The following is a 15,179-nucleotide window of genomic DNA, read 5'->3' as shown; positions in this document are numbered from 1 at the left end:
TTTTCTCCTGTTAATCTGTCTTTTGTCTGTTTAATTCACAGGACTCACCTTAAGAAACTTAAGAGGAAAGAGGAAAAGTTTTTCCTCCCTTATTATGGTAATTTATGAGTTGTTCTACCTCTCACTTTCCTCAACTACAAATTGAGCATAATAATAGAAGTCACTGTAAAGTTTTGTTTTGAAGATTTTATAAGCATGCAATAATTATTAGTCATTATTATAACAATTATATTTGAGAATTTAACATATGTTAAAAATGGTATTCAAAGTATGGATAATTGCTATTGGGGGACGAAAGGCAATTTTAATCTCACTTTGCTTCTTTCATCACAATATATTCTCCTAGATCAGAAATTTAAATGTAAAAATACAACAATAATTATATTAGAGATCTTGGAAAATAAAATCCTGATGGTAAAAATAAAAATAGTAAATGGGCCGAATAATAGGATGAAGGGTTAAAGAACAAATACGTGAGCAAAAGATAACACTGAGGGAAAGTAGAAATAAAGCCAAAATTACAATTATTTAGAAAATAACAAAAATGAGTGATTTGTATATCAAAACTTTTGAGACGCAACTATAACCGCACTCAGAGAAAACTTTCTAGCCTCAATGAATAAGAAAACAAGAAATAATAATAACTACTATACACAAATCACAAGAAGCTAGCAAAGAAAGCAATAAAGAAAGAAGAAATGAATTAAAAGACAAAAGGAGAATTTAATAAACTAAGGGAAAAATAGCAAAAATTTATAAACAGGTTCTTTGATAAAAACAATAATATAAAAAAAAACTTTTCTGAGTCTCATCATATAAAATCAATATTAGAAATAAAAGATAACTATAGATTCAAAAGAAATTATATTTTTTCATCTACACAAAAGAGATGATTTTTCTAGGAAAATACAAATTTTTAAAAATTGACAGAAGAGAAAAAGAACAGGATAAAAACAGGAAACGTGGTCAGAAATAACTCTGTTAATAAGATCCAGAATACGTCATCAGTTCTCTCAAGACCTTAAAAAAAGATGATCCTTTGCTTTTATAAATGCTTGTAACAATAGAAGCTATAGAAAGCATTCATTTCGTGAGGCCAATATAACCCAGATGCTAAAACTTAATAAAAGCCTCGGAGAGCAAACTCTCACTTATGAACATAGAAAAGTTCTAAATAAAACACTGGTAACTTTAATCCAACATACGTTATTTTATAAGTGACCAGACTTTATTCCAGGAATATGAAGACAGTATGAGGAAATCTGTTGATAAAATGCACTATTCCAATGGAATAAAAAGGAAAACTCTATACCTCCATGATTCTCTCAAAATATTCAAGAAAAACTGTACAATTCAACAGCTAATATTAATTTTTAATTTTTTTTACATATTAAATTTTTTGAAAAGCTTCTGACATGCTAGAAAAGAAAATGCCCTTACAGCAAACATCATATTTGATGACAAAATGTTAGAAACGTCCCCATTAAAATCAGAATCAAGACAAGGGTACTAACATTCAACGCTGTACTATACTGCATAAAATATAAAATATCTACACAACAAAATATACCATGGAGTCAAAGGAAAAGTGCTAGACTGGGAATAATATTACATTAGATATAAAACAACAAATAGTTTATATCCAAAGATCCATACATTCATACAAAAAATACATATATATGTAAAGAGCTTCTGAAAACTATCAAGAAATAGACAATCTAACAACATCTTTTTATGCAGGGCCATTTGGCAGAAACTATCAAAATTTTAAATGTTCATTACTTTTGGTCCTGATTCTATTTCCATGTAAGCATTTAAAGAAACATTCACAAAAATGCTCAAAAACATATGTAGAAAAATATTATACCACTGTTTGTAAGAATGAAAAATTAAAAATTTAAATGTACACTCTAATAGTTAAGTAGTTAAATAAATAATGTTCATACTATGAAACACTCTCAGCCCTTAAAATAGTGAAATAAATCTGTATGGAGTGATATGCCAGAATCTCTGAGAAATACTAAGTGAAAAAAGTGACAGAAACAAATACGATTCTTATATTATGATTCTTATATTTCATTATATTACATGAAAATACTATTTTCATAAAAAATGGTAACGATGATATTATAAGGATTCAATGATACTATAATGATAAAATGATATTACAAGGATACAAACCAAACTGATAACTTCTAAAAAGGGAAGAATTGGCAGCACAGGATAGGAATCAGAGAGTACAGTGAAGAAAGGGATTTCCAGGCTTTACTGAACATTCTTTTAAATAACCCAAATCTTTCCTATTAAGAATGCATTCATAAAGCACTATTATTCAGAGAGCCAAAAGGTAGAAACAATCCAAATATCTATCAACTGATGCAAATGGATAAACAAAATGTGGTATATCCATACCATGGAATATCATTCAACCATAAAAAGGAATGGCATACTGATAACAAGTTACAATGGAGAAAATATTACATTAAGTGAAAGAAGCCAGTCACAAAAACTACATATTAAATTATTCCATTTATTTGAAACCTCCAGAATAGGTAAATTTATAGAGACAGAAAGTACAAAGAATGCAAGGTTCTTTGGGGGGTGATGAAAAAGTTCTAACTTTGATTATGGTGACAGTTGCACAATCCTGTGAATATATTAAAAACCATTTCACTGTAAACCTTTAACAGAGGAACTATTTGGTATGTGAATGATAGCTCAGTAAAGCTGTTACAAAAAATAATACTAATCTAACAATTTCACAAAAAGAAGAAAGAAAAGGGAAAACACTACAAAGAGAACTAGAACAGTGAATTTTAAGTAGTCTTACAGTACAGGAAACATCAAAGACTGGGATGAGAAAAAATATTAGAGCTTCTATTTCTATTTTATTTTATGTAAAAAGAATAAAAATGATGTTGTTTACTAAAATGTATAACATGGTTGATTAATGCATTTACTCAAAAGATCATGTGTCCTGTGAAACTGAAAAGAGGCATCCTGAAGACCAGGAGCTCCACAAGAAGACTGTCTGACCTTGGTGCTCTGGTGCATTTTTTTTTTTCCTTTCAGCATATTGCAACATATGAGCAGCTAGGTGAATTTATAGATATACTATCTAGATTTAACTGAACTCACCATTGCTAGAATGAATAAGTGGCTGAAACATTGCATGACAATGACAATCACATTGCATGCACAAGTGAAAAACAAGAAAATGACAGAGAGCAAACTTATCCAACTGCTATTATGATCTCTTCTGTGGCTAGCATTTGTTACATGAATAAACACTGTAAAAGTCACAAAAAGGCAAGACGCTAAAGAAATGTTTTAAACAGTTTGTTTTTGATATGTTATCATCATTCCCCCTCCCCTGCAGGGTAACTATAGATATATTGAGCATTATGATTGAAATCATAAAATAAAGAGAAGGAATTTATAGATATATTTTATATAAAAGACTAAACTACAAGATGCCAGATTATTTTCATGTAACAAATTTCTCATGAATCTTATTTGAAGCATGTCTTTAACAAAATATCCTTAATTCAGATAATATAATGACATCCAGAGACATTCCCAAGTAATCTAAAAGCAATGCTGATCTCCATAATAAAAAATTATGTTTCTTTCTGGTAACTAAAGACCCATTGTTTGATAGCTTAATGGTGTAAAAGCATTCTCAAGTTTTAGTAAATTATACTGTCAACTGTCATGTGACAGTCATATACCAGGAACTAAGGAGAGCTTGACGACATGTTAAAGAAAAAAGTTAACATGGGGGAAAAAAGTAAAAATTAAAAACAGCAAAGGGGGAGAGACGTCAACCTTAGAAAAAATTATAGCCGGTTAGAGACTTCATAGTAAGAGATTCAGTCCTGTGTCAGAACGTAGTATTCCTACAAAGTGTCTGCAATACATCCTCAAATGGAAAGCTCCTCCATTAGGTATCACTAAACTTTTAGTTATTCTGGAGTTAGGTACTGGCGGCAGATTAATTCCCACAGTGACAATTGATAGATTCCATTTGTTTAAAAGGATGCAGAGACCAAGGGTTTTTTTGTTTCGTTTTGAGTGTTTGATTGTTTTCAATGAATATTTTAGAAAGGGGACCTTAAAAACTACTCTAAGCTGGCAGGCAAGACAAAGAGAGGAGCGGTTCAAAGTTAATTTGGGCATTTTTGCTAAAGCCCTGCAGAAGAGCGTGCCACCTTCAGCAAGAAAAGGAAAAGAAGGATCTGCATGACTGAAGCAGAACACACATCCCTGGTAGTAGCCAAGGTGGAAAGTGCGGTGTGCTTTCTTGCAAGCCCAGCCACACGGCCTTATAAAATTCCTAGGATTCTGTCCGCCCCCGGGGGCAAAAGCAGCCCTAGTGAAGAGTCGAAAGCCCTGGACACCATCAGCACTTTGCCAATCCAGGAGATCCCAAACCGTGGTATCTCCTCTCCCCCACCTGGGATGTTCTGCCACCTGGATTCGACACGTGGCAGGGCCCTCCGTAGCCATATTTCCCTAGATCCTATTTTCTTCTGCAGCTGCAACTGGCGAAGTAAGGCTTCCGAGGTAATCACAAGACATCTATCTGCAGCAGGAGCCCTTTCTTCCGGGCGTCACCAACCCCCACCCTGCGGAAATCCCGCCGCTTTGCTGAGGTGACTGCTTCCAGTCCACCCCGCCTCTGGCTCCGCCTCCCTGGGCCCTGGGGCTCCTTGCCCTCCCAGCCGCTGTCAGGCACAGCCACTGTGTTGCTCTCAGTTCAAGGGAACCCAGGACTCGTTAGAGACCCTGCGCAGAGCCTATGAGAAAAAAGGTTTTGTTTCTGCGAATAGGGTTAAAAAGCACCTTGGGTTGCTTTTTTTTCTTAAATTGGGTTTTTTTTCTTCTTTAATGACCAGCAACTCCCCCAAATAACACTAAAATATTTAGTTATTGCCTCTTATGTGGAGTATTTCAAAATAAGGCAGTAGAAAATTAATGCAGCACTCGATTTAAACATATTTGCATTTATTCCATAATAGAGACATTGGTAGGCCTTCCTAGAACACAATAACAAAAAGAAGAAAACGCGTCTTTCAAATAGTATAGAGCCCTTAGCATCCAGTTCAACTTAGAGTAATCTCAGACGCCCAATATCAAGAAACACACCATCCCATCCCCATCCTATTATCACTCTACCACCTTACTGTTTTCCTTCCTTCATAGTTTTCACAAGTTATGCATATTTATTTTCTTATTTATTGTCTGTCTCACCATTTCCATTGTCACTACCACTACAAGATAAGAATCTTTAGGGTAGGAACTGTATCCCCAGCACCCAGATCAGTACCTGGCTAATTGGTTTGTAATCAACAGGTAAGGTGATCTGAATGAACAACTGAAAGGTGAAGTGACTTGCCTAAGTTCACACTGTTAATTTGGTAGCAAAACTTGAATGAAATCTCAGGTCTATTAACTGTCTTGTGCATTTTGTGCTTCAGAGTGCTGAGATTAAACCCAAGCAAAGCCAGCTAGCAATACCATTATCTCAAGTTTCTCTATTTGAGGAAGTTTGAGCCAACACTAGGGGTAGCAGTATAACCCAAAAAGATTCAGTTACCACTCCAGAACTTCTATATGTATACGCTGGGGAAAGGGAAATGGGAAATGAAGGCTAAAGTGTGAATTAACAATATCAAAGTGTAACTAAAGGGTTGCAGCCCCTTGGCACCCCCTTTCATTGTTATTGTAAATGGAACATCATGGAAACAAAGTTATTCTGGCCTCAGGACTATTTTCTATTGTCTCTGTCCCTCATTATTTGCAATGAAGCAATTATATCTTTTTTTTTTTTGAAATCCAATAAATCCCAGTATTATGCTTATTGTCATTTCTGTAAATAGGTTTGCATGGGGAGAGAATCTAAGTTAGAAAAAAATTTAAATTTTTAGTTAGAAAACAAAATTAAATTTTTATGAAAAAGGAAAGATCATTTTTATTCAGATATGTTTCTAATATATCCTTTTATGATCATGGAAAAATAATTAAATTTTGAAGTTTTGTAAATATTGTTTTTTAATAATCTCAAACTCATACAGTATTTCAAAATGAATAGAGTACCTATAGAAACTGTTTCATAAAAGAATATTTCCTATTGAATGTATATTTGATGACCAAATATTAATGTCACTAAATAAAACCTGATGGCAAAGCATTACTTTGAATTTTGGATACATTTCAATTGCAGTCTCAATAAAGCTGATACAGACTAGAACGCACCCTATACAGCAACAAGTAAAACTCCCTTTTTAAAAATGATTGGCCTAAAGTGAAAGAGTAAGGAAATAGTGGGACCGGAATTAAAACCCAGATTCTAGACTCCTAGCCCAGCCCACTTCTGAATGTGTATGACCTTTGATGAGTGTCCAATGAAGTGTGCTTAAAACAAATTATTGAAATAATTAGTAATTTTGTCACAAAATTAAAATGTGTACATTATGATTTTTATGTAACATTGGTCTTAAATTAACTTGTTCTCAAAGTTCTAAAGAATCCCAACTAGAAATCAAAAATCAAAACTCACATTACTTTCTTATACTTTCTTCTTTATGCCAGCCAGGCCTCTTACTAAGTAAGCACTTCACATGTATTATTATCTTATCACTTTAAATGTTCCCAATAATCCTTATGACATAGAAAAGTATTGTTTCTTTGTCAATTTTAAGATATTCCTTTGGTCTTTATTGGACTTATCTGATAGTGAAAATGTTTAATGTCTAAATTTTACAGTGTTTTTATTTTTATGAATCTTGGACTTCCCAGTTCTTTATTTTTTGCATATGGGCACACTTACAATACGGTTTAGACTCTAAATTATAAATTAACAGGTATTTTATGATAGATTCTTAAACAGAGCCCTTATTAATAAACTTGACATTGTTTTTCCTCAAAGGATATTTGTTTCTGTTCAGATAAAGTATTGTAGCAAACAGAACACCAAAATGAAACAAAACAAAAACTTGTTCCAAATTCAAAGTAAAAACATTGGAGTCACACAGACCTGGCTAATCCTTACCTATGTTAGGTCTTAGCTTAAAAATCACTTTCTTCAGGAAATTTTCTCTGTCCCCTGTCATTATCTCTACCTTCAAAACTAAGTCTCTAAGATCACAGATCACTTATCTGAAATAATGTTATTTCTGTGGTTTAGTCTGCTTGTGCAACTTCTGGAAAATATTTCTTATCTTGACTTATAATTAAAAAAAAGTATTGTTCACAATTGGGAGAATCTATTTCAGTGACCTATTTTGTTTTGTTCCCATTATGGTAAAATATATTTCTTTATGTCTATTTTATGATGTTCTTTATTCACCTGTATATAGAATAGATACATCTTTCTAACATATAATCATTTAAATAAGGGAAAAACATAAGTCATAATTCAAAGAATTATATATTTATGTAGTTAAATATAGCATGCTTATCTTTTATAAATCAATATGAAAGAAACAAAAATTATCCATGCAAAGGTGCTTTAACAGAATATAGATTGTTTTGCAGTAAAAAACAACAACTAATCTTCTAAATACTCTCTTCTTGCCCAATCGTAGCAATTATTACACCGGTACAGTTATTACTTGTGTTTTCTTGTCTATATAATCTAGAGCCTTGCTATTCAAAGTGTGGTCCTCAGACCAGCAGCATTGGCATCACCTGGGAATGTATTAGAAATACACAATCTTGGATGCAAACCCACTGAATCAGATTCTAAAATACAAGCCAAATGCCATTTTAAATTTTCTATAAGTCAGTTTTAAATAAGTGGAAATAAGTAAATTCATTTTGATAATATATTTTATACAATATATCTAAAATATCCTTTCAAAATATAATCAATATAAAAAAATCAGATATTTTACTTTTTCATCTGAACTTTTCAAAATCCAGTGTATTTTGAAATACACTTACAGCACACTTACAGCACATCTCAATTCCAACTAGAAAGATATGGCTGTTGCATTAGGCAGTTTATATCTAGATTATAAACTCTCTGAAGGCAGAAACTCACTCTGATTTTACTCTGGTTTTACAAACTCTGGCTCAGGTCTATCAGGCACTCAAGGAATGTTTAATGAAAAAATACATTAGTGAACCTGGATTAGAGTGATTCAGCCACTTATTAACTTTGCGACCCTGGGCAAGTCTGAATTTTTTCCTCCATAAAAGGGAGCTAAAAATACCTACTTCAGAGAGTTGTTATGAAGATTTTAAAAACTATCTAACCTTCCCTGAATTCATTCTCCATCCCCAAAACCTGGTTTGTACTGTTTATAGCTATCTAAAATTAAATTATTTATTAATATTTATATTTATTATATCTCCACCACCAGAATTTACATCTTATGTTTCATTCATTGTTCTATCATTGTTCATTCATTCATTTAACAAATGTTTGTTGTGTGCTACTATGCTCTAAGCACTATTCCAAGCATTGGGATATAATGATAAATATAAACAAAAAGTTTTATTACTCTGGCAAATTAAAATTTAACTAAATAAATGAATTGATAATAAAAAGTGGCACAAACTCTCCATATAGTATATATTCCATGAATAAAAACAAACTCTGATATGCAAACATTTAGATTAACTTAATTTTGAAATTAGAAGTTTGCATTTCAAACTTGAAGTATATACATCGGACTGGACATCGGACTGGACAAATTGCAGACAAATTGTTTTTTCTTTTTACTTTCTTGACCCAGGAACTAAATATGGTACCAGGGATGTTCAAATTTGACAATACCTTCATCTTATCTTGTCATTACCATCTAATATTGTCTACCTCAATCAGTAATTATATTTATTATTTGAATAAATTCTTTTTTTTTTTCCTTTGGAAGACATTTGAAGGGATCTCAAGTGACTGGCATAATTTAAAAATTTATTTTTCTAGGAAAACAATTGTGATAGCTAAAACAACCTATAACATCTAAGTATGTTTCATTCTATAGAGAAAAAAAGTTTTTAAAATTTTTTGATTCTCAGATCAATCCATGAAAGTAAATCTAAGCTATAATGCAGTAATAATAGTACAAATAACTCATCCAGAATCCAGAAATCTGAGGTCTCAAGCTAAGTCCTTAATTAGTGATGGAGATGAAGGCAGGAACAGTAGATAGGAGCAGAGAAAAGATAAGTACAGATTCTAAATAATAGTCAAAAACTGGAGGAAATAGGGAGAAACTATCGTTTTAAATGAATGAAAAAAAGGGAAACAGGAATCTCTAGAATCTGAAGCAGATTCTGTTAAATAACAAAAGTCTGACAGAGTCCAAGATGGAAAGGTGGCACGGGAACAGCAAAGGAAATGCAGCCACAGCATTCCTATGTACAAATTGTTCATGTCGATTGACAACAGAGGGCTGTCTTTACTACTTTAGTTTACAGGGGAAATGAGGGAGGATTAATGCAAAACACAATTAAAGAACTTACAGATTTCAGTAAAGGAAATAAAGATAATTTTGGAATTACAGTACAGTATAATAGTGTTAGCCCCCTGTTTTGCATCTTACGGAAAAGTGGATTCATTTCACAAAACTAGGGAGATTTGGTCACTATTTGGGGTGGGAATAAAAACAAGTGGGCATTAGAAACACCAAAATGGTAAATAACAATAATAGTGCTAAAATTGTGTGATTGCATTTTTATAAGACATTTTTACAAGGTCAAATTCAGTGTAAGTAATGAAAACTCCTAGCTTGCCTGATCTTCCTCTATTTGCATGTTCCTTCTATGGCAATTTTAGAGATGAAAGATATAATTGCTAGGCATTCTGAAGGCTTAGTATGAGTAGCTTGATTGAGTTATAGATGATACATTTATTGAGTACTTTTTAAGTACGATGCATTTACCTACATCATTTTATTTAATCTGAAGAGACTACGGCAGATTAAAAAACTAACTAGGCAAGGGCATCAATCTATAAGGTGGAAATATATGATATCATGCAAACTGTACTTATCATCACTCCTCTCAGAAAGGAGTGGGTATTAAATGTAGGTGGAAACAACATTTTGATAAGTTACTTAGGTTGGTTGGTAAAAATAAGAGATAGGCTCCAATAACAAAAGATAGTCACCAATTTGCCTTTGAAGGAAAGAAAATTCCTTCCCTGGGTGAAGTATATAATTTATGCTACAGTTGAACTGCACAAAACAATGTTGTGCTCTTTACTTCCCATTTAACTTTGGGATCGATTCCTCACCTTTCCCTCTTCCTGGAGGCTGATCTCTATGGATTGTACCTGGGCTCCTTTACCCTTTGGCTTCTGGTTGGGATTGGTCATGGGCAGGATATTTAAGAGCAATGGAACACACACACACACACACACACACACCCCTCCACACCTTTGCCATAGTTGTGGCAGTAGCTGTGTTTCTTTATAATCATAGCTGCTGTTAGGAGGTCCATCATCCAGGGCTCCCACTCTTCCTGGCCTCTAGTAAAACCACCACCATTCTTCCCTTCACCTCTTCAAGCCTTCCATACATGGTAATGACTCTCAGCCTGTTGCTAGTCCTTGGGTGTTTCACCAATATCATTGGTTCCTTCAATCCCTACGCCTATCCCTCTAAATAGTCCCTTCATTAAACTTTTTTATTTAACTCCCCTGCCCCAAATATACTATGAATTTTCTGTCTAGATATTGACTAATACAAAAGGAGTCCTCCTGTTCTGCCACCATAACATAGTGTACAGCCTTTCTTAATAAATGTAGTAAAAAAATATTTTTTTTAAGATGATCAGTCTGAAAGGATGTCAAATTGTGACCCGTTTGGGGTAACCATATGTCTCAATCCAGGACAGTGAGGAGTAAGGAGTACTAGAGTTTACTTCACTACATCATATTTTTATTGAGCATTTTCTATGGGCAAGGCACATGCTGAGTTTCAAAGGATTCAGAAGTAAGTAAGATAGCTGTTTCCTCAAGGAGTTTTCAGTTTAATGAAGAATAAACAAAAATAATCATAATACAGGTTATATAAAATTATCAAAAATGTACTTGAAAGAGTCAAATTATGTTGGGAATAAAATGGCCAATTATTTTTGACAAAAGTGCCAAGACAATTCAATAGGAAAAGGATCATCTTTTTAATAAATAACACTGGAACAATTTGATATCTTTATGCAGAAAAAATAATCCTCCATATTTACCTCATATTTATATACAAAAATTAAACTTGAAATGGGCCATAGGCCTAAATGTAATAGTTAAAACTATATGAAACTTCCAGAATAAAAACTAAGAGAAAATCTTAGTGCCCTTGAGTGTGGCATAAAGAACTCTTACAACTCAATGGTAATAAGACAAATGGCCCAATCTAAAAGAGGTGAAAGAATTGAAGAGCTATTTCACCAAAGATAATGTATGGATCACAAAAAGCACATGAAAAGATGTTCAACATTAGTCATTAAGGAAATGCAAATTAAAACCGCAATGATATACTACTTTAGTCTTGCTAGAGGGCTAAAACCAAAACAATTGACCGCTCTAGTATTGGCCAGGATGTGGTTCAACCAGAACTCTTATACAATGCTGACGGATATACAAAATTGCAATACCAGTTATGAAAATAATTTGACAGTTTCTTAAAAAGTTAAACATACACCTACCATATGATTCGACCATTCTACTACTAGGTATTTACTTGTATTCACATTGATTGCTGCATAACAATATTACTACAAACTTAGCAGTATAAAACAGTACACATTGATTATCTCACTGTTTCTGTGGTTCAAGAATCAGGGTGCAACTTACCTGGGCCCTCTGCTCTAAAGTCTTATCTGAGGCTTAACTGAGGAAGGATTCATTCCTTCCTCAGTTAAGATCACATAGCTATAAGCAGCATTCATTTCCTTGCTGGTTGTCAGACTGAAGGCCAGTCTCTTGTAGCAGTTGACAGATGCTGCCCTCAGTTACTTGCCACATCATCCTTCACAACATGGTCACTTGCTTTCTTGAAGCCAGCAAGAGAAATAGAGTCTCTCCCAGAAAGATGAGTTTACAATCTTGTATAATGTAATCATGTATATCACCTTTGCTCTATCTTTAGTTAAAAGCTAGTCACATTTATTTGTCAATTATACCTCAATAAAGCAGAAAAAAAAAGTCACAGATCCCACCCACATTCAGAGGAGAAAGGATTATCCAAGAACATGAGAAATGAGACCACCTTAGAGACTATCCACCACATTACATGAGAGAATTGAAATCTATGTCTGTACAAAAACTTGTATACGAATGTTTTTAGCAGCTTTATTTGTATTAACTAAAAACTGAAAAAAAAACTCAACTATCTATCAACAGGCAAATGGATAAACTATAGTATATTCATACAGCGGAATGCTCAGCAATAAAAAAACCAAACAATTGATACATGCAACGACATGGATGAATCTCAAAATATTTATACTGAGTTAAAGATGCCAAGCATAAGATTACATACTGTATGCTCCATTTATATAAAATTTCAGAAAATGTAAACTAATCCGTAGTGGCAAAAAGTAGATTAGTGATTGCCTGGAAAAAGTGAAGGAAGGAGACAATGGATTAACAGGGACCAATGAGAAAACTTCCGCAATAATAAATATGTTCATTTTCTTGGTAGTGCTGATGGTTTCTCAATTGTACACATATGTCAAAATTCATCAAATTGTATACTCTTTAAGTAAATGTAGTCTAATGTATCTCAATAAAGCAGCTAAATTATACTTCAAAAAAGCTTTTTTGTAAAATGTTTTTTAAAAACATAGAATCCATTTTCTACAAGGACTCCATGTCAAATCAATACAGTATTAAAATAAAAATGTTTCTTATTTATCATTGAGTGAAACTGATGTCAAGAAAAAGGGAATATAATAATTGCACAAAGTAGTAAGGATAGGCTATGTGAATAATATGACACTTAAATGAACTTTAAAGAACAGAAAATATTTTGATGTGTAGCAATAGATATAAGGATATTCCCTGCACAGAAATATTAATTAACATGTTTATTTAAAAAACATTCATTAGCACTCGTGTGCCCAAGCAGTGTGCAAAGCACTGTGAGGAACTTTTTAACTGCTCCTAGCAAATTTTCAGACTGGGCTTATTAAATTTGGAGATGGCCAAGGATATTATGTTCAAAATTTATCTGCATTTTCCTAATGCTCCTATTCGTTAATTTACTTAAATAATTCCTTCCCTATTGAGGAGGAATGATATTAAAAAGCAGCAAATTCTACAAATTTAATGTAAATCAATGTGTAGTTTTATACATGCAATCATTATGTATATGATTAATACATAATTTCAAAATTGCTATATTGACTAAAAAGCAAAACTATGTATCTCTACTCTGAGTGAATCAATCTCTTGACTACCTTAGGATTCCATTTTCTCTTTTGAAGAGTTACAGATTCCAGGTAAACATGTGACTTACTGTCCAAACTTCTGAGAGTAATGGATGCTAGTGATTATTATTCTGGGACAACAGTACTAAACCACGGCTGTCACACTGGGGTGAATGTATCGTCACCCCACTTACAGAGAGATTTAGTTTTGTTTTACAAATAAAAGTTACAAGTAAAGATTCCTGAGGTCTACCAAGACCTAATGAATCAGAATCTCTAGTATGGGATTTGGAAAATTATAATATAATGAACTGCTATGCTTGGGAAGCCTTGGACTCTAAATTGATATCATTAAAGGCTCTTCAAATTCTAAAATTCTACGTTTAATAAGGGAATTTTGACTACGTGCTATTAGATGATAGCAAACAATGATTACTTTTCTTAGTATAATGATGTGATTATATAAGAAATGTCCTTATTTTTAGGAGATACACATAGCTGCATTTAAGAGTTTCATGATATGTGCATCTTTTTTAATTTTTATTTTTTAATTAGAGTTGACAACGCACATTACTTTCAATTCATTTAGAAAATACATACACCTACACAAATAAAGCTGATAGTGTGTATACACATTTGCTGGACTATTCTTTCAATTTTTCTGTATGTTTGAAATTTCTCTTAATAAAACATTGGGTGAAAAACGGGAAAATTTTGTTTATAGGTACAGTATTATCGTCATATCACTTTTAAGAACTATGACAAAAAAAGTCAATACAAGTGATTACTAAACACTCCAGCCTATAAATCCTCTTCTTTGACTTTTTTCTAAGAAAAAATAAAGTGACAAACACATTCATTCACTGAAGAATTCTTTAAAATAGTGTTATTTTTGCAACACTCTAAATGTATCAAAATAATGGCATGCTTAAGTGAATTAAGGTGTATTGGTACATTGAATCAAGGGATTATCATGCAGCCTTTAAAACAATTATTGTCAAGAACCTACCATACACATTGTCCTATGCTGTTACATAACTAGGTGCAAAAAGAATCCGATATTACATCTGTACTATATATAAAATTTGTGAATTCAAATGCTGTTTGAAAAGCAGTTTTTTCCTTTTATTTCATTTTCTTATTTCAAATTATGCTAATGATTTTGTGCAATAGTAATGCGTTTTTTAAAACCAGTCATTAACTGCTACCTTAATTTGGTCCCAAGGGCAGCAAAGGTCAGTTTTTAATTCATTGAATAACTGAAGACTTTGGGCTCTTCAACTGATTGATGCTTAACTAATTTGGTATAGCCACAGAATCGTTTTGCTAACTACAAACATAACAAACATTACATGTAAACTGCACTGCTGAAAAGGTTTCCAAACATCACAGGTACACCCACTGCAATGCGTGGGCTAAACGCATATAGGTAATGATGGCAGAAATAATACCTGTCGCATTGCACGGGCATGTCAGCCTTTTCTCCGCGAAAGGCTTCTGGTCCTAGGCTGCCTCTTACTTTCACCAGAATAAGATGGTTCCAGAGTCCCAGGCAAGGGAGAAGACTGTTCCCTTGCCTAGGAGGCTGGAAAATGCTCTGTGTGAGCACAAGGTTTCCAAGGCCCTTTAGTTGACAACCGCACCACTTGACGATTCCCCAGTTGCTAGGTTTAGTTGCTAAGGCACCAACCGTCTCGCAGGAAGAGAGTGCGGTGCACTCCCTTATGGTGTCGTAGCGAATCCTCTCGATGCCGAGAGCTTTAGTTCCGGCAAAAAACATTCAGCTCCCCTAAGCTCGA

At 33.3% G+C, this 15,179-nt stretch overlaps 1 protein-coding gene across 3 annotated transcripts in view; it reads right to left on the bottom strand.

Annotated features, from left to right (window-relative positions):
* The window catches only part of GALK2 (galactokinase 2), a 104,406-nt gene extending 89,255 nt beyond the window's left edge, over window positions 1-15,151 (bottom strand). For 2 of the 3 annotated variants that reach the window (XM_036238741.1, XM_036238743.1), the window contains exon 1: window positions 4,457-4,645. In XM_036238741.1, the coding sequence (XP_036094634.1) occupies window positions 4,457-4,509 (53 nt within the window). In that variant the 5' untranslated portion in view covers window positions 4,510-4,645. Of the gene's footprint in view, window positions 1-4,456; window positions 4,646-14,831 lie in introns of those variants that run through there. The other variant, XM_036238742.1, reaches the window with a different exon arrangement.
* Between the last annotated feature and the right edge of the window lie 28 nt (window positions 15,152-15,179).

The sequence above is a fragment of the Rousettus aegyptiacus genome, unplaced genomic scaffold (genome assembly GCF_014176215.1).
Source record: "Rousettus aegyptiacus isolate mRouAeg1 unplaced genomic scaffold, mRouAeg1.p scaffold_m13_p_3, whole genome shotgun sequence".
Taxonomy (NCBI): domain Eukaryota; kingdom Metazoa; phylum Chordata; class Mammalia; order Chiroptera; family Pteropodidae; genus Rousettus; species Rousettus aegyptiacus.
Note: the sequence above shows the minus strand (reverse complement) of the source record. Positions and strands in the feature narration are given on the sequence as shown.